General features: G+C 34.2%; 2 protein-coding genes across 3 annotated transcripts in view; both read left to right on the top strand.

The window, feature by feature from the left end:
* Nucleotides 1-27,386, top strand: LOC145601669 (nuclear pore complex protein NUP160-like). 2 transcript variants are annotated; one of them, XM_081657724.1, is made up of 28 exons: nucleotides 1-135; nucleotides 388-590; nucleotides 1,394-1,526; nucleotides 1,663-1,927; nucleotides 2,028-2,088; nucleotides 2,312-2,460; nucleotides 4,902-4,987; nucleotides 5,253-5,357; nucleotides 5,620-5,717; nucleotides 6,788-6,908; nucleotides 10,843-11,025; nucleotides 11,176-11,368; nucleotides 11,520-12,088; nucleotides 13,465-13,627; nucleotides 15,248-15,525; nucleotides 15,626-15,813; nucleotides 18,055-18,131; nucleotides 18,229-18,575; nucleotides 18,997-19,065; nucleotides 19,155-19,470; nucleotides 19,824-19,952; nucleotides 20,966-21,074; nucleotides 21,173-21,244; nucleotides 21,408-21,528; nucleotides 23,419-23,526; nucleotides 24,162-24,299; nucleotides 26,454-26,627; nucleotides 26,724-27,386. In XM_081657724.1, the coding sequence occupies exons 2-28, from the start codon at nucleotides 400-402 to the stop codon at nucleotides 26,763-26,765; spliced, it is 4,485 nt and encodes a 1,494-aa protein (XP_081513850.1). In that variant the 5' UTR covers nucleotides 1-135; nucleotides 388-399; the 3' UTR covers nucleotides 26,766-27,386. The 2 variants fall into 2 exon arrangements, with proteins under 2 accessions (XP_081513850.1, XP_081513851.1); XM_081657725.1 differs by having other exon boundaries at nucleotides 19,827-19,952.
* Nucleotides 27,299-27,876, top strand: part of LOC145600604 (uncharacterized) — a 5,001-nt gene continuing 4,423 nt past the window's right edge. Inside the window, exon 1 of the mRNA XM_081656491.1 lies at nucleotides 27,299-27,327. Coding sequence (XP_081512617.1) covers nucleotides 27,299-27,327 — 29 coding nt within the window. The remainder of the gene's footprint in view (nucleotides 27,328-27,876) is intronic.

Raw genomic sequence — 27,876 nt, forward strand, 5'->3', positions numbered from 1 at the left:
TTTTTGGCCCTTTGAAGCCTTTTCACTTTACTCCGCTGCACCTCACTCTCTATCACTCCTCCATTGAAGCGTATTCGGAGTGCTCCATAGAAGCGACTTCTAAGCTTTCTCTCCTCCATTGAAGCAGCTTCCTAAGTAAGATATATTCCTTCATATTTTTCAATCATCGATTATCTATTTCACAATGTAGGGTTTATCATTAATTGCCAGTATAGTCAATTTAGGGTTCTTCTAAAGTGGATTATTGAACTATTGTTTATGATTGCTGAACCTGTGAAAAATTATAACGAGCAATTTTGTTAATACTTTTAAGCAAGAAGAATTTTTGTGTGATTTTTGGAGCCTAATTTGATAATTAAGTTGAATTTGGTTGCAAATATGCTGCAGGATTTTGCTAAAATGACTCAGGGACGAGCCTATTCGAAAGTTGGAATGGAGGTTCCTTTTATTAACAGTGATTCAATCAAGTGGATTGAGGCGTCTGTCCCTGATAGTCATGCTTCTTCTTCGAGTTCTCGGTCTATTGCTCCGCCTACCGAAGATTGTGCTTCATGTTCTGTTATTGGGAGTCCTCCAACTTACCTCGTTTGGTATTGTCTCTATCCCCTCTTCATTGTTGTTTGATATTCCTCTAGTTTGTACAAGTACGTTGTAGGGAAGTGTTGATTAACATATTCTTAAACTACCAATTTTATATGCTAGTATCTATTTGTTACATGTTATGAACATGGTAGTTCTAGTTGTTATGGCAAGTCTTTTTTCATGCTCTTTTTTGCTCCTAGTTTAATAGGTGAAAATCTAGGCATTGTTAAGCATAGTGTTGTACAAACATTTATTGGCATTGTGGTTCACATAACCAAGTGATCATGTTAGACCATAATCAAGTTATTCAAAACTAATACTTCCTCCGTTCTTGTTTAATTGCAATGAAGATTTTACGATTGCCAATGCACATTATGTACAATTGATGTCTTTAGTTATATTTTAGTAAAAAGCATAAAAAGCTGATATTTTGAAAGAATACATTAAGACGAATCAAACAAGATCTCACATTCCACATGAATACATTTTTCCAAATGTATAAATCAAATAAGATGATCAAAGACAAAGACAAAGTATTATAGGAACATGTGCATAGCTGTGATGAGCAATTTCTGAAAGTGAGACTGTTAGAAATTAAAATTTACTAAATTGGCAGCTTTAAATAACATTTTTTTACAAGTGTTCTTTATCCAGTAGAATAAGGGGTTTTAAATTGTGACAACAAAAGCAACATAAGTTTAGAGTTTCAATGCCAGTCTGATGGGGTTTGGAATGATGATGTTAGTTGACTTATGGATGAACGACATTGAATTTTGCATGGTTCTTAACATGTGCTCACTCTTTTGGTTAGGCGTATTTGTCGGAGATTGCCACATGCTATTGAAATATTAGAGCTTAATGCTGATAAAGACATCCCAAGGGCTGGGTTGCGCATCTTGTTCCCTGAGGCATTGTCTCCATTTGCTTATATTTGCAAGAATGAGGTTCATCACTCTCTTTTTATCTGGTTTTTTGTGCTCAATTGTGTGTTTGTGATAGTATGTACCAAAAAAATGCCAAGAAGTTCTTATATTTGTAAAGTAAATGTTTCTGATGGGTTTTTCAAATGCATGTGAACAGATAAATTCAGCTTATGACAATGTTTATCTTCTGTATGTGTTATCTGTCTCGGGCATTGCTTACTCTCTCCAACTCAAAAGTGTCTCTGCTTATGCTGCTGCTTTTGTTTTCTCATCCAATGAGATTCTACACTTTGATACAAATATCTCCCCTGATTGCTCACCCATAACTTCTGCCACTGCTACAACTGGTTGTTTTATTATTGGGAGAGATGATGGTTCAGTCATTTGTTTCAAACTTGGTGTACTTGATGAAAATGCTCCAGGTAGATGTCCTTTTTTATTCCATGCTATGTTTTGATACAACTTTGTCAAACACAAATCTTCTTTTTTACCCACTCATAATGTGCATGTTATGATTCCCAGGTTTCATATATGAGTTGCGTGATGAGGCAGCTTTAAGCCGCTTGTGGGGTTTAATGTCCAGGTTATCTTTCTGCATATTCTACTCATCTGATTATTATTGAAAGTTGCCGTATCGAACTGATGGAGTACCTAAGAATTACTATTCAAGCTACCCCCCTAAGCCTAATAGTTAAATCCTTAACGATGATCCAATGATAGTTATATCAGATTTCCCTTCTATGGCTTGTATTGACTGTGAAAAATGGAATTCATGTGGCTTTTCTGAAGTCTGAACGATGTTGCAGAAGCAGAGTAGCTGGGTCTGTGAAGGATTTGGTGGTCTCAGATATTCATGGCAGAAAGGTTGTGTTTGTGCTCCATTCTGATGGAAGTCTACAAGTTTGGGATCTTCTCCGTCATAGCAAGCTTTTTAGTCAATCTTTAAGTAGTCCAGGTATGCTACCCCTCCTAATGGTTTTTTTTTTTTTTTTTTGAAGAGTCCTTCCTAATGGTTCCTCCTTTGAAATTAGGAAGAATAGTGACTTGTGAAAAAATACTATATCTGTCATAAATATTAAGTGATGGTTACTTTTGATCTCTGTAACTTGCACATTATGTTTGGAATCATTATGGCTGGAGAGTAAAATGTATCAAAGTTGATATTTTAGTAAAATTTCATAGTGGGTAGAGTAATTTTCTCCCAACTTCTGAGGCTTTTGTAGTTTACATTGTGGTATTTTGCTTTTGATGCTTTTGTAGAACATTGGGAGCAAACTGGCTAATGTGTATGCATTCAATAGCGAACTTTTATTTTATTTATGTTCATGAAATCTGATAAATTAGTGCCATTGATCTCTTTGGTGTTTAAGATCCTTCTCATGCTAATGTTTTTTAAGTATAAATCATAGCACTTTAAAAATTAAGCAAGTGTTACTGACTTTTTCCTCAATTATTTTCCACATTTTACTTTATCTGGCTAAGATTCTAAGTTCGGTCATTATTGCTTCAAAAAAATTTAGATTTATGCAAATAAAATTTATTACTCCCTCCGTTTTTTTTTATATGCTTCACTTTGACAATTGCACTATTCACATACCATGGTTGACTTAATTTTTTCACCTCTAAAAAATAAAAAAATGTTATTATATAATATATCATTAGATTTGTCATAATGTCTAGTTTCATAATATAATTTTGTTACAGTTTTTACTAATCTAGAATTTAAGATATTAATGGTCAAAGTAACGTCTCGGCAAATGTGCCGGTCAAACTGATGCATATAAAAAAAAAACAGAGGGAGTAGATACGTAGTACATCTCAGTCAGAGATTTTTTTAGTACCTTTCTAATTTTTTGTCGTTCGGTGAAGAAAAAACATATGATAGAAGCTCAATTGAAAACTCAAAAGTCGAACATGTATAGTTTTTCTATACTAAAGGTAGTAAGACTTTACGTGAATGCCACCCTCTCTTGACAATGCAAGTAGTAAAAAATAATAAGTGGAGCACCCTAAGGGGGTCATATAATATTACAGAATCATGGGGAAAAAATAAACACAGCTGGTACCCGTTAATGTTATTTTATTATCTTGCTATCATTAAGATTCTAAAAGATGACTAGAGTATAGTGAAACATTTTGCTCCAAGTAGATCACAAAATAAGTTGTTATGTACTAACATTTGTGACACTGTCTTTTCATTTGTGTGTTTGCCACCCCTCTTTGATAGTTCTGCCCCTTTCCTTCCTTTCAAGCGAATACTGTGTCCTTGGCTAATATCTATGATTGATTTGGTATTTTGATGTGAAGCCAACAACCTAGAAATTCACAAAGTTGCGCACTAGGGTGATCTGGCATAAACAGATAAAGGATTCTTCGTCACGTTGTTGTGCTAAACTTTTGTGTGTAGAAATTTTTTACGTACGGATGTTTTTCTAGGTTACTGATTAATCAAAACTAGCAAGCTCTTGGTAGATTACAAAATATGATGCTCTCTGCTTCCTAGATAATAGACCAGCTTTGACACTGTATCCCCACAAAAGCTATCTTCTTTATGACACACCTTCCCAACTACAGTTCCACTTCAAATACACTCAAATAGGGTGATCAACAATAATTCTTTGTCACACATTTAATCACTCTGCATCTAGGTATCCCCTTCCAGTCAAAAATACGTATTCTATTACCAATGAGTAGGTGTTTTATTATCTGGTAGAGATTGCATATACACAATTTTCCTTTAATCAACCAGCAATTTTACTTTGCTTATCTTCTTTGAGAGTCGATGTCACAGTTGATATTTTGTTCCACATTTTGCCTAGACCTCTCATACTCGCACCTAAAGTTACATAAGTCAGAGTTGTACTGTTGTAGGCCTGTAAACCTTCATGTAGGATGACAAAGAAGTTCAGAGAGTTTGATCTTTAAGGCTCTTGACTGGAATATGTGCTGCTATCATGCAAACAATATTTATATTGGCACCTCCTTTTAACATTAGTGTTATTCATAATATCATCTTTAATTGCTTCTGACTACCAGTCCAAAATTCACCACTAAGGCAACACAGTCTCCTTGAAAGGTATCATCCTAATAGACGAAGTGTCAAAGGCTGATGTTCACGTTGAATATCACGCCAAGACTGCAGTAGACATCTAAAAATAATCTTAGGTTAGGTGTAATTTATCATTTTGACAGCTGCCATTGGTTGATCAACACTTACAATAATCTGTTTTCTTCTTAGCAGAAAAGCTACATTGTGTCCATGTATATTATTCTTTTTAGGTGTTATGATTACTCATGTTCCCCCCAATCTTTTATTTTAGGTGATAGTGTTTGTGAGGACTGCAGTAGGTTTTCTGTATTGTTGTGGCAGGCTATCATAGTTTGTGGTGTTTACAGGAACTGTTTTCTCTCGGCTATGGGTTGGACCTGTAGATGTTGATGCAAATGCAATTCCTCTTGCAATCATGTACACACAATCCATGGTATGTGCTTTAGTCATGTCAACTGTCAAGCCATAATAATACCAGTAGATTGTTAATTTTCCCATTTTTTTTTTTTTTTTTTTTTTTGAGGTGGATAGTGAGTTTTCCTATATCTTCTATAATTAATGGGTCCCCAGTGGTGTTTTTTATTTATTTATTAATTATTATTATTATTATTGTTATTGTTATTGTTATTATTTTCTTTACAGTTTACTCCATACATTTGGTTACTTTCTTATAATACATTGGCATCTCTACTGTGAAGGGAGTGAGCACACAGGGACTTGGTATCTGTAATCTCAATTTCCCCCCTGGAGAAAAGTACATTTTTTCCATTGGTTCATCAATACAGTATATCCCTTTGGCTCAGGTAATAAATATCATCTTTTCTTGATTATCATTCCAGTGTTGATCTTTGAGTTTCTTGAAAGTTTTAATATCTTGTGCTGTTCTTGGTCCTCCTTATGTAAAGGGCTGCATTTTCTTAGTGCCTTTCTAATTTGTTGCTTTTTTACTTTTCCCTTTCCTTTCCCCAAAGAAAATTCTTGGTATCTTCTGCTATAAGATCTCTTTCTTTTCAGGTTTCTTTAATGACATGCTCTCTTTGTCTAATGAAAACTTTTCATGTTTAGGGGACGGTGTTTGATGTAAAATTTTCACTGAGCAAGATATGGGTTCTAATGGAAGATGCACTGCTGCAACATGACTTTGTTTCTCTAAATGTTGATACGTAAGTTGTACTTGAGTATATTTCTCAATTTATCTGAGAAAACTTGTTCTTTAAATTTCTTTCCTTAATCCTTCATTTCAGATTTCTTATAGCTATTTCTTTGCACATATATGCTTGATAAGTACAAACTGCCCTATCTTCCCTTTCATGCACAACTTTGAATTATCAAATTAGAGAAGTACCATAAAACAGGGAAATGGCTGAAGCAGTAAAAAATCTAAGTTTTTTTTGTTTTGTTTGTTTTTTTTTTCTTCTTCGGGATTCCTTTCTTGGAATTATTGTGATAGAGTAAGATGAATTTCTTTTAATCTTCTTATATTAAAAATAAAATAAAAATACTCATGACAATTTTTTTGGAGTTGAGTATTGCTTCTGATTTATGTTGCAGCAGCATAGAGTAGAACATATAATTAATGGAACACTCAAATTTAAATCTCTTTATAATAGATAGGTGCTCTAATGTAAAATCATAGTTTACATTTGAGAAATAGTGGTAGTAATTTTTTTTTTTTTACTCAAATTGCTAATGTAAATTAGCTGGCATGCACTCCTTGAACTTTTGTTCATCAATAATGTGAAAACAAAGTAAGACTGATCGCAACATTAATAATTTACCCACTAAATGTAAATCTATCCCTTATTTACGTATGCAGACATTGAAGTAATGTTGATGCTGCATGTTTTTTCTCCCCTAATCTCATTCTCTCAAAATTTAATCTGTCCAGTAATTCTAAACTAAGGTGCTATATTTACACTTCATCTGCCTCCTGTTCATGTGCAAAACCTTAAAGCGATACATATTTAGTATCGGAGGGAGCATTTATAGTATCTGCAGAATGCACTCCCAAAAGCTCCAAAAGGATTGGTAGTAATCTTAAATTAATTATTTTTACTTTAAATGGGGAAATTTTCATGATTTGATGTGTACTGTAGCCCTGAACCTATGTTTTGTTAAGGTTAACTTAGGTGTTCTGGAGGGGTGACAACTACTATGAGATGCGTTATTGTGTTATGGTGTGTATATAGATCTCATGAACATTACATTCTCTTATATGTATATCTTCTGGCAGGGAAAAAGGACAATGTTACTCCCTGCAAGAAGCTTTCATTGCAGAGCAATTGTTCCAGAGTTGTGAGCGTTCTCTAGACGATCTTTACCAAACCACTTGCTCAATCTTTTCATCGTCAAAGGTATTAATAATTTACATTATATTATGGATGCTACATCATATATCAACTATTTTGTGCTGGTCTTTGTTAGTTTCCATTTGACTCTTTCTTCATTCCTATTCACTTTGCCATTTTTTGGCACATGTGTTTAACTTGGCCATTGGCCATATATATATACATATATACATATATATATATGTATATATATGCATATGTATATATGTATATATATACATATGTATATACATATATATATGTATATATGTATATATATGTATACATATAACCTTATTTATATATATATAAGGTTATATCTATACATATAACCTTATATATATATAAAATATTTCCTAATCACCAAAGTAGGCTGCGAACTAACTAAAAAATAAGTTAATACATAGTGACTTTTGTTTCACAAAAAAAAAAGAAAAAAAAAAGAAAAAAAAAAGGTGCTAGTAAATCTATATTATATTTTAAAAAGCGTTCCTAAAACAGAATATGTTCCACGTGTTACCTTTTTTAAGTTTTTCATGTCAACAATATGTGCCACATGTCACTATAAACATGACATGTCATCTTCACAACATGTATTAGGTTTGCATCTAAAAAATGTTTATAACAAGATTTAAACTCTCGTCAAAAAAAAAAAAAAAAAAAACAAGACTTGAACTCAAGATCGACAAGTCTTACCATCTTAGCCATTTATTAATTGTGTTTCTTTATCCAACAAAATTATAGTTAACTTAGATAAATTAATTGGTGTTTTATTATACTATTTGTTTCCATTATGTAATGATTGAGTTTGGCAACTAAAAGTGTTTATAATAAGAGTTAAACTTGAAACCAACAAGTACAAACTAGCAATTAGGGCCATCGCCCGGGCCACACACTAGTTATTAAGATTGAAAAAATGAGAGATGATAAAAAAGATATTGTCTAATATCCTTTTTGTTCAAAGCCAAAGCCTTGATCAAGCAACTTGATGCCAAATTATTAAGTTAATGTGAAATCAAGGAAGCACGGGTACTCAATCTTTGATCCGTATCCCATATCAGGGGCGAGTACAGTACGGGTACGTTCCCTGGCAGTATCCATGAAAATGGGGACACCATCCGTTTATGGGTACGGCTGAGGTTCAAATTGTGGACGTCTCGGATATGAAGGTCCTATCTGATCCCAGCCCATTTATTTTTTTAAAATAAACAATACCCAATTACTTACCTGTTGGAAATCGATAGCGAACCTTCAATCTATGGTTTTATTTATTTAATTTTTTGGTTCTTGTTTGAGGAGGGTTTCGGTAGGCCGGGGACAACCAGTGTAAAACTTTGTCACATCCCTTGGCATGAGCCACAATGAATAAGAGTAGTACTAGGATGGGTGACCTCCTAGGAAGTCCTCATGTTGGTTCATGTAGCTGACCCCACTAATGGGATTATTGCGTTCAAGGCGAAGAAGAAGAAGAAGAGGTTCTTGTTTCTTTCGGCAGAAACAGATTTGTGGTTTTTTTTTTTTTTTTTTTTTTTCCTTTTTTGTTTCAATTCCTAACTCTGATTTTATTCTAGTTTTTTTTTTAAAATTTTTTTAATTATTATTATTATTATTTTTTATATATTTAATGTTGTTATGTTGTGAGTTATGTGATTTTGGGTTGTTTAAGACATCACATTAAGTGATTTTTCTTTTCATTTGTGGTAGTGTCATTGCATTGTTTTTATTTTTATTATTTATTTTTTTAATTTTTTTTTTTTTTACTATTTGAAACATTGTAAGAATATTAATTTAGCTTAATTTTATTGCCGTATCCATGTCGAACCCATTTTTTGGAATTTTAATTTTGTCATTTTCCGTCCCCGTACCTGTATTGTTTCCGTGCAACCTAGGTGAAAACTTAGACAACTAAAGATCTATACTTTGAAGCTTAAAATTTATACTGTCTTATATCAAATAGAATAAGTTTTGATTCACTCAAGCATATAAGTTTTGACACTCACTATGTTATAGTTCTAAAGTCTAAACACATTTCTATACTTCCTCCTTTTTTTTTATTTGACTAACAGTCCTTAAATGGAATTGTCATATTACTTGACCTATACTATAAATAGAATGTTTTTAGTACGTACTAGCCCTTATTCAACCAATGTAATTTTTTTGTCAAAAAAACCAATGTAATTTTAACAATAAAGCACTCTTCTCCTATACTTAATTCACCAAACCCCGTATCCTAATTGTATCGTCAACTCAACCTCATACCCACAAGCACCGATACACCATCGACCACACTCACACTGAAACTTTGCCACCTCACCAAAATACTACCTTCTCCACCAAACCCTCATCTCTTACCTAGCAAAACCAATTAGCGTTGATTTGAAAACCAACGCCACGTCGCCACCACCCTCAATGAGTTAACGCTATCTTTTCTTTATGCAATTTATGTCCACCAGATCTATAATCCACCGCCACTCTTACCCTTCAAAAATCACTTATGTTGGTGTTTCAGAGAGAAAGAAAGATAGATGAAGAAGAAAGAGCGAGAACTTGGAATTAGAGAATTCATATCTAAAGGGAAAGTATGAGAGAGGGGTAAAAAGTTAGAGCATTGAAGAGGAAGAAGTGGAAGGCCAAAATGGGTGTTGAAGATGAAGATTCGTAATGAACAACGTGGAGAATGAGGTGGTGGAAAAGGAGGTCAAGGAAGACAGTGGCGGTGGGAGTGGTCGTCCGACTGTTTGGCAGGTGGGATAATGGTGAAGTATCAATTTGTGCCTTTGTGGGGTTGTTAGAGGACTGATAGATTAATATATTGATTACTTTTTAAGCAGAGACTAACTAAGACCCACTACTCTCTCTCTCTCTCTCTCCCTCCCTCCCTCCCTCCTCTTCCTTAAAAATCGGGCCAAGGGCTATAGGTCACCTAAATAGAAACGTTGGAAGTATAAGTTTAAACATTGGAAGTATAAGTTTTGCTACAGGGAATGTAAAATTTGCTATACCATGAAAGTAAGTTAAAGATGGTCACCTAAATAGAAACGTTGGAAGTATAAGTTTTGCTACAGGGAATGTAAAATTTGCTATACCATGAAAGTAAGTGAAAGATATTCACTTTGTTTCTAAAATATATTCTTGTTTCACTCAGTTTCCAATGTAAATTTAAGATACACATTATACAGGATTGTAACAAGTCCAAATGGTAAATTTACACAGTAAGTCAAATCTTACTAGAATACAAGATCTTGCATATTTTCATACATTTATCAAGAGTATTAGATTTCATTTTAATTGGAATCTAGATAAATTCCAAATAGAACTATTAGTCATAAGTGGATGGGGTAAATGAGTGATTTAAGCTCACATAAGTTAATATTAGGTCCAACATTATAATATGAAACAAACAGAATTTAAACATGCTAACACATGATGTGGAATAAGATTATGTGGAACCATCAAAGTCGTGTTATGTGAAGAATTTTTTAGTTGCGTTAAGAGTCATGTTTTAATAAGTGTTATCTCATGTCGACATTTTACCTATGCTAGCTGGACTCAGGTTGGTATTGATATGTGTGGATTTATGGTCAAAGTTCAGAGTGTTTTTTCTTACAATAAATATAATTGTAGGACACCGTTGTAAGTTACAGGTATGTGGGTACTACTTTGTACTTCTAAAGAATGATTATTTTGTATACGGAGTAAACCATTTTGACATCCTCGTACCAGATCCCTGAACAAAAAGAAAATAAAAATAAAAGAATTGTAATTCTCTGCGGTAGACAGCTAGATAATTGTTGGAATCATGAATGCATTTGGTAATGTGTAGTCACACTGTCACAGCAATGCTTGCGAACTATTGATTGTAGTAAAGCAAGTTTGTTTTCACTTTTCAAATTTGAGCCTTTTTTTTTTCCTTTTGCTTTACGATTTTCTGTTCACTGATTTCCTTTTGTATTATATGCAGACACAAATCATTGGATTTGTTTCATCTATAATGTTACGCAGGCTGCTACATCCAGGAGTGTATAGTAGTAATGTTTTGCGTTTAACATTAGAAGATTATGACAAGCGCTGGACAGATTATGAATTTCAGGCATTGACCATTGATGAATTGAGCAGGGAAATCCTGTTGCTTATTGAACATGAGGTTCATATACTAACTATATGTCTAATTAATTAATTTCTCAAAAGGAATATTAAGTTGGAGAAAGTATTCACCATTGTCAATCTCATTTAATTTCTGAGGTTGGAGGTGGTCAAATTTGTAGTTTTTCTAATGAATTTTGTTATGTACTAGGCCATCAATGGAAGTTCATTTTCAGCCTTTAAATGCTGGAAAGAATTTTGTTTACGGTACTTTGATCGATGGTGCAAAAGCAATACACCGTTCAATTTGCTTGTTGATTCAGTAAGTGGAGCTGTTGGATTGATAAGAGAAAACAATGTATCTCTATTTCGTTCCTTAGAGGATATTGAGTTGCTTGTATATGGTTGGTATTCTGCCCTCATTTCCTAGTTAAGTTTTCCTGGCATATCTGTTAAAATTATTTGCTGTGCAATTTCTACATTATCTAACATTTTTCTTACATTCTTTTATACCCTTATGATCATTATTTACTTTAAATGTTTCTGTTTTGCTAGGCACTTTTGAAGAGCTTGAAGATTTTCCTAAGTTTGGGGTTGATTCGTCTAACTATGGTCTTGAACGTGAGATACTATTTGAAGTGCTTCGCAGCTCTAGGCGTATAGGCCGAAGATTAGGCCCAATCATCTCACCTATTGTTTATGAATCAGTTGTCGGCGAATCAACGTCTTCTTCTGAGGACGTAATGACTCGCTTGCTGAATACTGTGAAATGTGGTTATAGCGCATCTGTTGTGGCATCAGTATCAGATCTTGGAGCTGATTTTATTTGGAAAGAGGAACTTTTGGAGCATAAAACTTTGAGGAAATTCACCATGGATACTTTAATATCCATTCACGGTTTGTGCAAGAAAGCTAATGGATGGGTTGGAGTATTGAATGTCATTGAGAGCTATTTGAATCTTCTAGTACCTCGAAAGCCCACAGAAAGTCTGAATTCAGATATGATGTTGAGTGCCAACATATCCATCATGATTCAGGCCACCTCACAAGTTGCTGAAATGATGTTCGAGTCTGCATTGAATGTGCTTTTATTTTTAAGTTATATTTTGGACATCAGTGCCCAGGTAAAATAAGCTATACATATTTATTACTCCAATTGTTCAATCACAAATACCTATTTGATCTGATGCATATGAATTTTATTTCATTAATAATTATACTAGTCTTGTAAGAGTTGTAACTCATGAAATTTTTTCATAGGGTTGCTTTATATTATGCATCTTATGTCTCTTGTTCCAATATGTTTGCATCATTATAAATGATTGAAAAGTAGGAGATAGAATATAACTCTATCTTTTGACCAAATCTCAATTGCATGATAAGAGGTAGACCTGTATTGGTGCTGCCAAAATTTGAACATGACTTATAATATTTTCTTTTCGAAGACTGTTATTGTACCTTTTTATTTATTGATTCTTTGTATATATTTTTTGATCTGTAAAATTAAGGTGTAGGTTTCTGCTTATGAAACAAGATTATCATTGTTCATTCGTTATTGTAGTTAATCTGCGCTGTTTAACTCAGGCTGTTATGAACATAAATTCTTAGTACCATTGCACTTCCATAGTTCCATGTGTTTGTAAGATAGATTTGATTTAATTTTGTCTGCAATAATGTATGTTTTTATCATTATTTAAATTAATATTAGCAGAGATAATTTCAGAATACAACATCTTACTTCATTTATAATAGTTGACTTGTTTTGACTTTAGGCACTATTCACATAAGTTAGTTTGACCTTTTGTGATTTATACTCAAGAAAAAAATAGTCTCGTGGTTTCTTGTTAGATACTATTTTTTCTTGTTGGTAATTGAAGATATAAACATTTGAATTTTGAAATCATGCATTGGCAAAAGACCTTAAATCTAAGCAATTTAGGTGTAAAAGTCATATGTTGCATTTTTGTTTACCAGTCTGGTTGGAGGTTGTTATTTTTTCAACCAATTTGGCTAACTATCCTCTCATAAAATGATGTTCTACCTGCTTTCCCCTCCTTCCTCTCCCCCACCCCCTTGAGTTATATTTCTCCAAAGAAAGTTAAAAGGTTTGATATTAATACAATGAAATGTTGCAAGCTTGCTACATTGTGCTAAATTCTTAATGTGCAAAACATGATCTTTAGAGTGCTGATTTTTCTTAGTATTTGGGTTATTGGATCAGCCTCTAGCCTTTTGCCAGATCTCTTATTTGATAGACAGAAATTAGTACCAATTGATTGGAAATTCAGCCTATAGCCACTTGTTTGAGAATTAAATGCGCAAAACTAATTTCTGTCTCTTTAGGGGATATGACTATATGTGTTACAAAGAAATTACTCCTGCTTAATCATTTAAGGTTTAAAAAATGTTAAAAGGTTCATCTTCTGAGTTTGAAAGTTTCTTCCTCTTGTTTAGCTTTTAGCTTATGTATTCTGATCAATCCTGATTCTGCTTCTTTTAGGTTCATATGAAACCTGATGATATTTCTAGAATCCAGCTTGAACTTATTCCTATGATTCATGAAATAATAGCTGAGTGGCTTATCATCCATTTTCTGGCTACTATGCCATCAGAATCTCATTCAGCAGAAGATTTCAGCTCTCAGTTATCATCATTAAATATAGGTATGGTAATTTTGTATGACTGTGTATCGCTACATCGGCCTTTTAAATTGTAAAATAATATGCCAAGGTGCGTTTAGTTGATGGCGTGGGTTTGAAAGTACTTGAACAATTAAACCCAAATAATTTATTAGGTTTATACAACTTGCAAATTTGATACCAGTGGGGTCCAGCTCTGAAAACCCTTGAGGTATTTGGGGGGGAGGGGACTAGGGGAGATTTGCTTCTGTCAAACCCCATCCTATAATTAAATAAAAAATAAAAGAAGGTTAATTTACAGTCTAGTAACACCCCACCTCCATCCCTATTCCCCACCATTGCCTACAGCATAACCACTGCCCCCCACCCCTACAGCATAACCATTAACACAGACATCATAATCCTCTGGCTCTCACTACCATAGCATCCCTTAAGTTCATGTGTCTTTCTGTCTCCTGAAAAAATCATCTCTGAAATATGACCGATTCTCTACCAACAACTGCCATGTGGTGACGAAAAGAAACTTGAAGAAATTCCCCTACATTTAACAACCAAATATGTTTTCAAATATTTCGATGACTAGTGATGTTTGCCTATCTTTTTCTAAAGTTGCAGTGATCTTCCTTCTTAGGTGGAGGAAGGGGATGTATGTTGTATGTAATAGCTGCGGGGTTAGTGGTATTGAGCTCTTTCCAATGAGCATGGTGGATGTCTTGGCTTGGGAAGGGAAAAAGAGGAAGGAGGAGGGTTTGAGACTTTGAGGAAGGCGAGATGTGGTAAGGGGAAAATGGAGGACAGAGGAGCAGGTTTGGGTTTTATTTATTTATGGAGCTCTTCGAAGTTTATCATGGAATGGTAACCAGAAGTGTTAGAATGTTACCTTTTTGAGACTTCCAAATGAATTTGTAGATAAATTGGTCTTGAGGTCTTTTGGAGAGGAATGATTAGATGTTTTAGTAGCATGGAAAATTGGCAATAGTGGCTTTTACTTTGGTATCGCTTATGGCTTTTGCAACTTCCTGTGAAGGATGAATTTGCTGTCAGGAAATTTAAGGAGATTCAAAGTTGGCTTGTTAAAGCATGAAAGATGGTTATCTGGAAGCCTAATGCCAAAGAAAGAGTTTAATTGTTTAGTGTTTTTAAGGTTGTAGCTTCTTTCTTGTCTACGCTTCAAGTTTAAATTTTGAGAATTTTGTATATCTGGAGTCCGGTATTTCCTTATCAGTGTTTTATATATTTATGCTGTAGATTGATTGCTTTTCTAAAGATTGTGAGTCAAGAGCATGGGCTTTAATTGTCTGTAGCTTTCCTTTTTTTATAAGTGTGACACCCCTTGGTGTATTTCCTATATAATGTTGTCAGCTTATTGCTTTATGATCATCATTGTCTATCTTAATGCTTTGGCTCTTATGTGGAAGTAGAGGCATTGCAGCGGATAAAATTAGAAATGCATTGTCTGTTCATATGTATGCTGACATGTACGATGTTGACAGATGATGGATATTAAATTATTAACTATATGGTGCTGTCTGAAGAAGATTTGTACAACCATGTATACTTGTTGGGGTTTAGTGGAGGCTTTCGTATACAATTTCATAATATTATTTTTATTTATTCTGGGTCCTTTTGTTTATTTCTTTTCAGATAGTGACAATGGTAAAGGATCATGGATTGCAAAGCTTGGTTCAATTGACTTCACCTTGGCATTTATTCTGGTATTGGATGGGCAGGGTTCATCCGAAGGGTGGAGTTATCAGTCTTTAAGTTGTCTTCCTAATCCAGGAAGCTTCATTAATTTAGTTAAACATTTCAGTGGTTGGCTAGTTTGGGGCATGTCTAGTGAGCCTCCTTTATATATTTTTGGGCATTCAACTGAGATTGCTCTTAGCCTACTGAGACATGGCCAGTATAATGCTGTTCAGGTTCATATTTTTTTTTTTTGTTATTTGTTCATTATAGTCAGGCAGTCTTTTTTAATTATTTGGCTAAATCCATTTATTACCTGCATCCTTCTGGTAATAGAATTTGCTTAAGATTGTGGATGCACATTTGAGAAATGAGAAGTTGTCTGGAAGCATTCAAAATAGTGATGGTCAGTGGTGTGTACTTCATCATCTTCGAGGATGTTCACTTCTTGCTCAGGCTCAAAGGGTACCATGTGGAACATCAAAGGAGAAAAAAGTTAGTGAAGCCATGAGATGCTTCTTTAGGTAAGATATTATTAAGTATATGAGTTTTACCTGTATTTATCTATAATTATTATTGTTTTTTCCATCAGTTGAGTGGGATTGGGAAGGTTTCATGGATTTATAGTTAAGTGGCTATTCTTATGACTCCTAAAAACTTGCGAAATTTCTTTGAGAATCATTTTTCCCTACCTTAACTTACTATTACCATTCAATCTTCTGTAGAAGGTGAAGTTTTTTTGTTAGCTATTAATAAAAAATAACTTCAAAGTTGGAGACTATGGAGTTGCTTGTATGTGTGTATGCCGTGTTGTTATTTGTCTCTATTTGGGGTTCCTAGACAATAATTTTGTTGAAAGTGAGGTGTGTGACTGTGCGCACGCGTGCGTGCGTGCGTGTGTGTGTGTGTGGGAAGGGGGGGGGGGGGGGGGAGGGCCCTTGTGAGAACCCCTTCTTCTATGTGAGAACCCAAGATGTGCGAGAACCCCTCATTTTTCTAAGTTTTTATCTATGTGCTCCAAAGTATTACTTGTATGTTTAAAATGGTTTACTCGATTAAATATTTACTCATATGTTCTAAATTGTTACTCATATGTTTTAAAGCTTTACTCATATATTTTAAGCTGTTTACTCAAATGTTTTCAATTTTTACTCATATATGTTCTAAATTTATAGCCTCTCTCTCTCTCTCTCTCTCTCTCTCTCTCTAAACCTGTTACTCATTTGGTCAAAATTGTTACTCAAGTGTTCTGAATTGTTAACTCAAATGTTCAAAATTGTACTCATCTCTCTCTCTCTCTCTAAACCTGTTACTCATTTGGTCAAAATTGTTACTCAGGTGTTCTGAATTGTTAACTCAAATGTTCAAAATTGTACTCATATGCCCTAAAACTTTATTCATACATTCTAAAATCTTTACTCATATGAGTGTAAATCTTGGTTTTAAAAAGCGCGCCTCGGGGCGCGCCTCGCTCCCATGCTCTGGAAACCGGGCTTTAGCTAGGCGAGGCTCAAAGCGCCTTTGGTAAGGTGCGCCTTTGCGCCTCAAGGAAAATAACTAAGATATAAGCTGTAAATTGCAGTTTGATAGGCTCTTTTTCAAATTTAGACTACCTTAGCTTTACATATATTATTATTTAATTTATTATGAATTTTTTTAATTGTTATTAAGTACAATCAAAGTAAAAAATAATTTGAAATAAATATGTAAATACATGCGCCTTGCATACAAAAGGCGCGCGCCTTCGCCTTGCGCCTCGCGCCTAGGCTGCAAGGACCATTTGCGCCTTGGTGCGCCTTGCGCCTTTTAAAACTAAGGTGTAAATTTTTAACCACATGTTCTGAATTTTTACTCATATATTCTAAATTTTCAATCATATGTTTTTTATTTTAAATTATTTAATTTTTTATTCACACGTTCTAAATTTTTACTCACATGTTGTAGTTTTTAACACACTCTAAATGTTAATCACATGTTCAAAATCTTAAATTAGATTAGCAAATTTACACAAATTCAGATGAGCTAAAAAATATACTACATATTTTAATCACTTCAAATTTTGAAATCATATCAATTATTAATGTTCAAAAAAGCTAATTCAAAATTAAGAACATCTTCGAAAAAATAATTGCCGGAAAATCCAAAATTAATAACCATAAATTCGAAAAAAAAATACTGCTGAATTGTTCATTGATTATCGTTGAAGTTTGTTGATTATGTTTGCAAACCTCAAAAACCTTGGTTTTATATTTTGTAATTGAACTTTTTTTTTTTTTTTTTTTTTTTTTTTTTTTTTTTTTTTTTTTTAATTAGAAAGATAGAAGATTATATGAAGAAAGTTTGAAGAAATTAGTGAGAAGCTAGTAGATCTCTAGTTCTCAATTGAATTTTGAACAAATTTGGGAGAAATTTGTGCTTGTATTGAACCAGAGGAGAGAGAAAGTGGTGATTTTTTTTATTAATTTTTAATCTGTCAGCATTGAACAAGAGGATAGTATATTTGGTGTCCTAATAAAAGGAAAAAGTTTTGCTTTTTTACAATCTTGCCATTAATGGGGTGTATTTGATGTGAGGTGTTGATATTGTTTGATCATATGGCCTAGATTTGTTCTCGTATATATGTAGTGTTCTCTCATAGGGACCTATTCTCACCGGATCCCTATATATATAAAAGACAATGTTTGGCACTTTGAAGGATGAAATATCTGGTAAGATCTCATTATTCATCGTCTGATAGACATTTGCTGATGTTGCTCTACTTTCAGGGCTTCATCTGGAGAAGGGGCTGCCCAAGCACTGCAGAAATTGTCTGCTGAGGCTGGACTGTCACATTTGGAAATTTGTATGTGATTTAGATTCTTTCCAGCCTTAGTGATGGGTCTTTTTTTTTTTTTTTTTTTTTTTTTTTGCTGTTCATTAATGCATTTTCTTAAATACAGCCAAATGTGCCTCTGCTGCTGCATGGAAGCTTCACTATTATCAATGGGTTATGCAGAAATTTGAGCAATATAACATCAATGATGTTGCTTCTCAGTTTGCTTTGGCCGCCCTTGAGCAGGTAGATGAAGCTGTTGCGACTGATGATAATACTTCTAAGGTCTCTTTCTCTGACGAATCAGCAACTTCTATTAAGGGGAGGCTCTGGGCAAATGTTTTCAAGTTTGCTTTGGACCTTGATCAATACTATGATGCATATTGTGCACTAGTTTCAAATCCAGATGATGAGAACAGATTTATTTGCTTAAGACGATTCATAATAGTTCTTTATGAACGTGGTGCAACAAAGGTTGGTAGTCTAAATATTGTTTGTGTCAAGTTGAGGTTTTTTATTTTATTTTTTTAAATTTATTTATTTTTATTTTTGTCAAGAATAATTGTTTATCTACATATAATAGCCCCATTTAAGGCCCAAGGCCCATAATTATTCCTCGAATAACAGTTCTTTTTTTTTTTTAAAAAAAAAAAAAAAAAAAAATTCTATCTTGTAGACTGTGAGCTTGTAGCAATATAAAAAGCAGTCAGATCCACATTCATTAATTTGCTTTTGCTTTTAAGGCAGACAATTTCCAAGTTAATTATCCTTTGGCATTTATCAGTATCTCTATGCCTATATATAATGTGTGATTGTAGCTTATTATAGAATTTATATTGAGGCAACTTTCATCAAATAGAAAGAAATTTGATGTGTACGTGAACATTTTTGGCAGATTCTTTGTGACAGCCATCTTCCCTTTATTGGATTAAATGACAAGGCTGAACAGGAGTTAGCTTGGAAGGTATTTTTATACTGCAGAATGTCAGAACTTTGAGAGCTGAAATCTGTTTTATGGCATGTCTTTGATTGTAAATATTATAATTTATGCAGGCAGCATGTTCAGATATTTCAGCAAGGCCAAACCCTTACAAATTACTGTATGCCTTCGAGATGCATCAGCAAAATTGGCGAAAAGCAGCAACATACATATATATGTATTCAGTTCAGTTGAAAAATGAAATAACTCTGAGAAGTCACCAGAATACTTCTCTTGCTCTTCAAGAAAGGCTGAATGGAATTTCTGCTGCTATCAATTGCCTTCACCTTGTTCACCCTATGTATGCCTGGATTGACCCTCGGATGGGTGGATGTCATTTGCACAGTGTGTCTCATCCAACTAAAAAGGCTAGAACTATGGAAGAACAACGTAATCATCACATTTGCCCTTCTGATCTATAATTCATAGCCACTGGCTCACATATTAAAGAATGTCTTTCACTCTTATTAGTCTAATGTTGACCTTGCATTTTGTTTTCTCTCCTAATTTCAATTGTTTTCTAGTTTCTTTTTCTTGTTGATGTTTTTAATGGACCATCTACTCAGTGATGCATAGTTCTGTTCCTTTCCTGTTTCTGGTTTTTAACTTTTCTTCTTTTTTAGTGGAAAGTGAACTAGAACTATTACTTTGGAAAGGTTGGGGTATATTATGAATGTAATTTATTTTGACGATTATGGAAGTGTAAGAAAATGGCGATATTTACTTCTTTCACTTTGATATAGCAGGTGGAGTTGATGAATCGGCTCAAAGACAGGAGTTGTATATTAGTATTGAAAAACTTGAAGATGAGTTTGTGGTGACATCTGCAGAATATTTGCTTTCCCTTGCAAATGTTAAATGGATGCATACTAGTAAGAGCCTTGTTGTTTATCTCTCAAATATGTGTGCTGGTGTGAATATCTGTGCTTGTCTGTATGTCCATGTGCTCTGTTACCTATCTTACCAGGGTGGGGGTAGGTTTATATTCATGCAGTTTCTGATCAAATTATTATGTTTGTAACCTTAGTCTAACTTATTTGTGTCTTTACTTTCATCTATACTTCTGTAGTTTGCTAGGTTGCTGTGAACTTGTGAAGTCTGTTTTTCGTAAATCTGAGGTTGATCAATTTGCTTAGAAGCAGGGAGCTGTGGAAGGGGAATTTTACAATTTTTGGAATCAGGGGAATTGAGATGTTTGGGGAGCCAAGGAGATTTGTCACTGGTTTCCGTTTTTTATTTAGTATTATAGCCCTTTATACCCTAAACCTCAGGTGTGGAAGGAAGTTGGCTGATTATTAAGCCACTTTACTCTGTTCATTTCATGTCTTCTACTATGATGGTTCAAGAACTTGATTCTTTGAAGCTTCTTCATTTTTTTTTCCTTTTAAGCTACTGATTATTACTGAATGGAACTGATATTAATAAAAAAAAATCTAGAGTCGGCAGGTGTATGAGTCAAAATTAACTTTAGCTTGATTTTTGAAGATATCTTAAAGGTGGCTAATACTGTAATTGTTAAGGAGGGACAAATATTACAATTGTCACGTGATTTTTTTATCAGCAAATGTTGACCTATGTTGTAGTCATATGACACATAATGCTCTTTAGTAAAACCTGGTCATTTACCCCGAGTCTTTATCTCTTTTACAGAGGGACTACTCCTGGATTTTAACAGCGCTAATTGATAATTTTGATGGCGTATGATTTATTGCAAATAAAATTTCAAATTTTGTTCTATTTGTGTCTTTCTTGTGTCCGTGTTATCCTTGCCTTTCGTTGCAAATTTAATGTGCTTTCTTTGATTATTTTTTTTTTTTTGATTTTTTTAATTTTTTTTTTAATTTTTTACATGAGGGAATAATTACAATATAAATTTTTTATCTAGGAAATGAAAAGTATCCATCAGATCTCACACACCTTTTAGTTGAGTCAAATTTGTATGATATGGCATTCACAGTAGTGACACGGTTTTGGAAGGATTCTGGATTGAAGAGGTATATCTCCTCCTGATTCTCTTAAATATTGTTTGGCCTTTTTTGGTGGGGCTGTTCTTTTTGATTAGGTCTTTATGCTTTCTTTTGCACTGGTTCAGGGAACTTGAAAGAGTCTTCTCTGCTATGGCCCTGAAATGCTGTCCAAATAAAGCCAGTTCTCCAATGGTTGGGTACGATGTGTCTCATGTTTGCACCATTAACCTTTTTTTTTAAAAAAAAAGAACATCAGAACTTCAAAACAAGATCTGTTACCCCGTACATTTTTGTTCTTTCCAAGTCTTCTCGCTTTATTTGTTACTATTTTGTATAACTATACTTTACTCTTGTATGTAGATCACCTGGGCTGTTGTTGACATATACAAAGGATGAATTGATGATGGAAGAACCATTTAATGTGGGCTCTCAATCGATCCTAACAAAGAGAAATCAGTGGGAAGCGCTTGAGCAGTATCTTGTGAGTACTTTCTCTTCATTTGATGTAACGAGACAATTGGCATTCCTTTGAAGACATTAAAGTTGATATCTCTGTCTGTGTAAGTTGAATTATGGCGGTGATCAAATATTAGGGAAAAGCAGCCTAATTATTAAGTATTTGCCAGAGTTTTAATTTTTATTGTAAACAAGTTCTGGATTTATCTAACATGGTAACACCTTTTCACTCCTTATACACGAATGAAGAAGTACATGCAAGTGAGAGTAAATTGTTTTTTGGCTAAACGTAGTAGAAACACATCTCGAGCCATGTTTAACATCCTGCAGGGAGATGTATATTGGTGGAAATTTCAAACTTTGCTTCACCTGGAACAAGGATAGAACTGTTAGCTATATAGTTTTAAAAAGAGCACCTCTTAGGCACAAGGCACAATGAGCTGTGAGAGCTTTCGCCTTAGCTCTGCGAGGCTCAAAGACTTACAAAAGGCATTTGCCTGTTTGCTTTTTTCTAGGATGCTTATTGCACCTTATTTTGTAACGCTTCATGAGACTTTGTGATGGACATTCTAGAGAGAAATCCCATATCACCCAATTGAACTTGAAGAACCTTGGCTATTGATCAAATGGTCTTTTCACCTTTTCTCAGAATTCCATTATTTAGACTTATTCAATTCATTTTTTTTCTTCTATACAAATATAGTGCGCCTTACCTACCAAAGGCGCGCGCCTTGTTCTTTATGCACCTAGTGACCTAGGCTCCAAAGACTTTTGCGCCTTGGTGCGCCTTGTGCCATTTAAAACTAAGGTTAGCTATTGGATGCTTCTCATGTGTATGATGTATGCGATAGCTATGAGTTTATATGTGGAAGTTTTGTTTTGAGTTTGTCTATTCTGTGAATGAAGGCCCTGTTTTTAATGAAGATATAGCTGTCAATGGGCTAATAAGATTTTGAATGTTTTGTTGGGGCTAAATTTGTTCCCTAGCAAATAATAGAGATAAAGATACCTAGGGAAAATAACTAAAATTCGCAGTACATGAGTATGCCAATTGAGTAATTTTAGTCAGATGACTATATATTGCCAAATAGAGTTTTTATTCCCTTGCAAAATGTTGTTAACTTGTTAATCCTCAACTGTTCTGCGTTACGCATAAGTCAATAGCGCAGCACTTCTCCTGTCACTCTGTGTTGATTATTGCTTCCTTGTAATTACCAATCAATGTCCTGCATGGTATTTGAGTTTAAGTAGATAATAATCAGAAATGCTAATTAGTATACTTCAAATCCAACCTCTGTAGTATACTGTACGACCTTTGTACGTAATGATGGTTAGAGTAGCAACATTAACCACTGAGAGTGAAAAAGAGTGTAGAAAGCAGGGCATTTGTAAGTAAAAACAGGAGAGAGGGTTTGTTAGTAGTTATATATAAGAATAAGCTATAAATGGAGCATTGTAAATGGGAATAGAGTACGAAAAAAGAAAGAGTGTAACCTTTAAAAAAGAACATACTAAAGTAGAAAACGTAACAAACAAACAAGATCGGACTACATACATTTAAACGGTTGCAGCTGTAGATTAAACAACTGATTCAGGTAACGATTAAATACTCTTTGATTGGGTTTGATGTGGTCGATCAATGTATAATACGATTAGTGATTGTAGATACTCTTTTGTTTTGCACTTAAAATCATACTTATTTTTTGTATGAAAAAATATTGGTGTATGTTATTATACACTAGGATATCTCTAAGTTATTATCATACTTCTTACATTCTTCTCACATTCAGTTAAGTATTTGGGACAAAACCTTAGCTTATGGAAATAGTGACGCTTACTTCTTTCTTGCTCAGAAAGCCTTTCAATATCACTTGCAATACATTTCTTATTCTTCTTTTTTTGTGGGGTTTTACAGGAGAAATACAAAGAATTTCATGGAAGACTACCTGTAGTAGTTGCAGAAACTATCCTCCGCTCTGATTCTCAGATTGAACTGCCTCTTTGGTTAGTTAACATGTTCAAGGTAATCTTACAGGCCACTAAATACACTATACAGTTTGACTTTCAGAGTTTTGATAATTTATAATCTGAAAGTCTTATATTTCTTTTATCATTTGATTAATTTTTCATTAGAAGTCAGGTTATGCACTTTTTCTACATCCACTCCCTACCTTCAGGGAGCAGGAAAATAGTTAACTGCTGGTCCTTTATATTACCCTGTATGTCTTGCTATACCACTGAATCAATTAGAGGATGCTTTATATTGCCTATAAGCTAAAGTTTTCTGGATTCTAGTCTTCCTTCTCCCACCACCACCAACCAATACCCGGGGTTATCCTTTCCCTGTCTCTTGATGTAAAGAGGATCTCTTCTTAAACAATTCTTCCCTTTTCTTTTTGAGGGAAATGGGGACTGGAAAATTACCTACATGCAGAGTTTTCTTTCAAGCTTACAAAATCAACTACAGAGAAATATTGAGGGCCAGTACAAGCTGCTAAATTATATTAAAAATGTAGTTCTGAATTTGAAAATATTTGGTGGGTGTTTCCCCATGTTATGTCGAGATGTAAGTCAAGTTGCTGGTTATGAAGAGATGAGCTTCTAAATTCCAATTGGAAGATAGTACTCTGATGTGTAATTATCATTGAATTTATGCAGGGTGCACGTAGAGAAAGTAGGGGCATGACTGGCCAAGAATCAAATCCTGCAACTCTTTTCAGGTTATATGTTGATTATGGACGATATCCGGAGGCCATAGAACTTTTGATTGAATACATAGAGGCCTATGCTTCAGTGGTAGGTTTTCTTCTTCTTAGGCATTATGTTTACGTACTTAGATTTAGATCCTGATTGCATTTGAAGTTTTTGTGTCATCATGTGCTTTCTATGCGTCTATTCAGTTGTCTATTTCCAAACATTTATATTATTGTTTTGTTCTTACCTAAAGAAAAACAGACATGGGATCTTGTTAGATCCGTCTCAGTTTATGCTTTCATAAACACAATTTTTATAATTTTTACATATTAGTTATGAAAGACATGTGCAATTGAAATAATGCATTGCCAAACGTGAAATGTGAAGTGTTGTAAATAAAAAGAAACAGAAGAAGTATATCTATAAGAGGAGAGCTTAACTTGAAGCTCAATCTGATTCATCTTGCTAGTTGACCAATTTCTGTTTTATAAGTTTTTGTCAATAAAATTATCAATGCTATTTAGTTAGCTTGTTGATTCGGTCTGACGACAATACCCGAGTAACATAGGTGATAGCATATGATATTATTTTATTTTTAAATTCTGAAACCAAAGTTAAATTGCAAATTTCTAAATTATGTGCACATTAGGAAAGAAACATGTTTTGCAATGGCGTAGTAGCTAATTGTATTCATTTAGATAAATTGTAATGGAAATAAACTCTCTGATAGGAAGTTTGACTGAGCATTTGAGTATTTGGCCTTCCCTTTCCCTAAGCTGGATTTCAGTTGGGACATTAGGTTGATTTTGATTGATTACTTTTCTATCATCCATTTAAAGTATTCCTTAAATATAGGGATACACATGACGGACATGACCGTCTTCTGAGATACTTCTCATCATCACAACTAAAATATGTGAAATTTAGTGATAATAAGTGTTTTGTGGTGGAATCCAACATTTTACCATGAAGTTTAGCTTAAATATATAGTTGATCACTTAGTTTTGTCTAAGTAATGCATTGCCAAAGGTACATAGTCAAAATAGGAAGAATATATAGGATCTAAGGGAGTACTAAATACGTCCTGTTAGAAAACAATTGCATTCTTGTCAAAGAGTTTTTCGAAGCTGAATATTACTGGTTACTGGCCTTATTGCTTTATAATTGCATTGACTAAATTATAAGCTTCAGGCATGATAATCCATTGTTGCATTTTTTCTAGATAATATAAACATATCCTAACTGCTTGGTGTGTGGTGTGAGCAATCTGGTACCTACAGTGGCATAACAATGCTTCCATGAGAATTAAAATGAGGCTATTAGGGGTATTGGTGTTGGTGATAGGAAAGATGGTGCCTGACTGAGATAATTAAGTGTTGGGGTTGAATAATTTATACAGAATGTGACACGTGTGATCATGAATGGCATATGCCGTATGGTATTTGATTTAACTTCGATCAAAGGGGGCAAAATTCAGGGATCGTAAGGAGTCACCAATTAGCTATGAAAACTTATAAGCTGTTAATGGATCTAATGAGTAAGTGACATACCGAAGGCAACTACGAACAAGGGACAATGGTCATTACACCACTTACATCCTGTAAATGGGATATGGGATTGTTGACTCATCTATAGGAATGGCAATGGGTAAGGGTCTAGTAATGGCTGTAATGCCCGGACCAAACTCGGAATTTTTAGGAGAAGGCAATGGAGTGTAAAGGTCTTGGCTTTTGCTATTAGATGAAGTATATAGGAGTCTGTGTGTCATTTTCTTGCTTTACCTTCTTAATTAATGTTCGGGTTTGGGATTAATGGTGGGGCCCAAGGGGATACAGTAGGGTGATTCTCTCTCTTACTGTGGTGCTTGTAAAATAATAAAATGCTCTATAGTAATATTTTTATTGGATAGAGAATTATGTTAATCATAATCCAAACTTATTTTAGTAATTGGTAAATTCACGTATTTTAAATAACCATTGAGTCTGGGTAAAATGTCTGGTGTTATGTGTAATGTTTTGCTTGCAAGGGGGCTTGAATATCAAATTAGAATGTCGAACAAATACTCCATTTTTATGCAGCTCATGCCAACTACCTACAATCTTTGAGCCTCTGATAGATTATATTTCATGCCCTTCTTTGTGCTACTTTGACTAGTTCATAAATTTTCTTCCATTTCTGCTCATTTTCCCTAACATCTGGTCTGTTGTATATACTTAAAGGTTTATACTCATACTGAAGAATTCTATTTTTCTGCAGCGACCAGCTGGCTTAGTATATAGGAAAAGACCCTTAGCAACCTGGTTCCCTTACACAGCAATCGAACGCCTGTGGTGTCACCTTGAAGAGTCAATACGTGTAGGTCACATGACTGATCAGTGTGAAAAATTAAAAGTTCTTTTGCATGGAGCCTTACGGAGCCATCTCATACTGGTATGCTTATTATATCATTCCTACTGATTTTACTGGTCTAGTTGCTTTTCTAGTGTGTATTAATATCTTTTTTTTTTTTTTGCTGTGTTTGTTTAGTTGAAAACCGACTCGGAGGATGCAATTTCTTCTGTTCTCTGAGAATTATCATTTGCATTTGACTTGATATGGCATATAACATCATGTCCAGAGTTGGGCGTCATTTAACATTTATTTCGATGAGAAAAGGTGCCTTTTTTGGTCACAGAAGCTGCTTCCACATTCTGCCTTTCTGTATTGATTAATGATCGTTGATTGAGTTCGATGAAACCTGTACATGTTAAGAAACCAGCACTCTGCAGCATATACATTATCAATGTAAAATCTGGCCAATCATAAGGAGCTGAGCACAAAAGAAGCAATAGCAAGCCCCCTGTAATCTTGGAGAAAAAGTGTTCCTAAAGCCTTAGTACGGAAAAACTCGTGGACCTAGCCTGATTGCAAGCATGGCATGCATCCTGTGTCTTGGCAGTCAGTAGTAGCATGGCTTAGCAGCTGGATTGCCTGGAGAAATTAGCTGTGTAAATGCAATTAGCATATAGCAACTGCCAGCATGTGCAGTCATTAGAAGATTTCATTACTGTTCGTTGCTGACCTCTGCTGAGATTTTTTTTTTTTTTAACATCCCGGCTCAAATGTATATTCTGTTAGTAGATATCAGAAGGTATATGTTAATGTTAATTATTCCCTGGTTAGAAGTGCATTACTACTAATTAACATTCATCGATAGCCAGCTAAAGAATGTGCTTTTGCTGATTGTTTCTGACTATGCTTGCCTTTTGTTTCCATTGATCAATAATAGGTGTTAGACATGAAAAGCTGTTAAATAGAGGCAGAGGGTCAATATATACCTAGACATAACAATCAGATTGGTTCAATAGTGTTAATTGGGCAAAAAGGGCACATTATTTGTACAGGAAATAGGGTGGAATAAGTTGTTTTATGGTAGAATTTCAGCGTCATTCGCTAAGAAACCTACATTTAACAGTAACATTGGCTTGTTCATGAGTGTCCGTTTTAAGTATACTTTAGAAATTCCCTTATATATACATATTTCATTTAAATTCAAATAGGGCTTTATGATATACTACCTCCGTTTCTTTTTAGTTGACACGTATTCCTTTTTAGGAAGTTTCTTTTTAGTTGACACGTTTTCTTTTGGGGTAAATTATTTACCTTGCATTTACAAGATACCTCACTTGTTTTTTCATTC

Source organism: Chenopodium album, chromosome 21, assembly GCF_948465745.1.
Source record: "Chenopodium album chromosome 21, dcCheAlbu1.1, whole genome shotgun sequence".
Lineage (NCBI taxonomy): Eukaryota > Viridiplantae > Streptophyta > Magnoliopsida > Caryophyllales > Amaranthaceae > Chenopodium > Chenopodium album.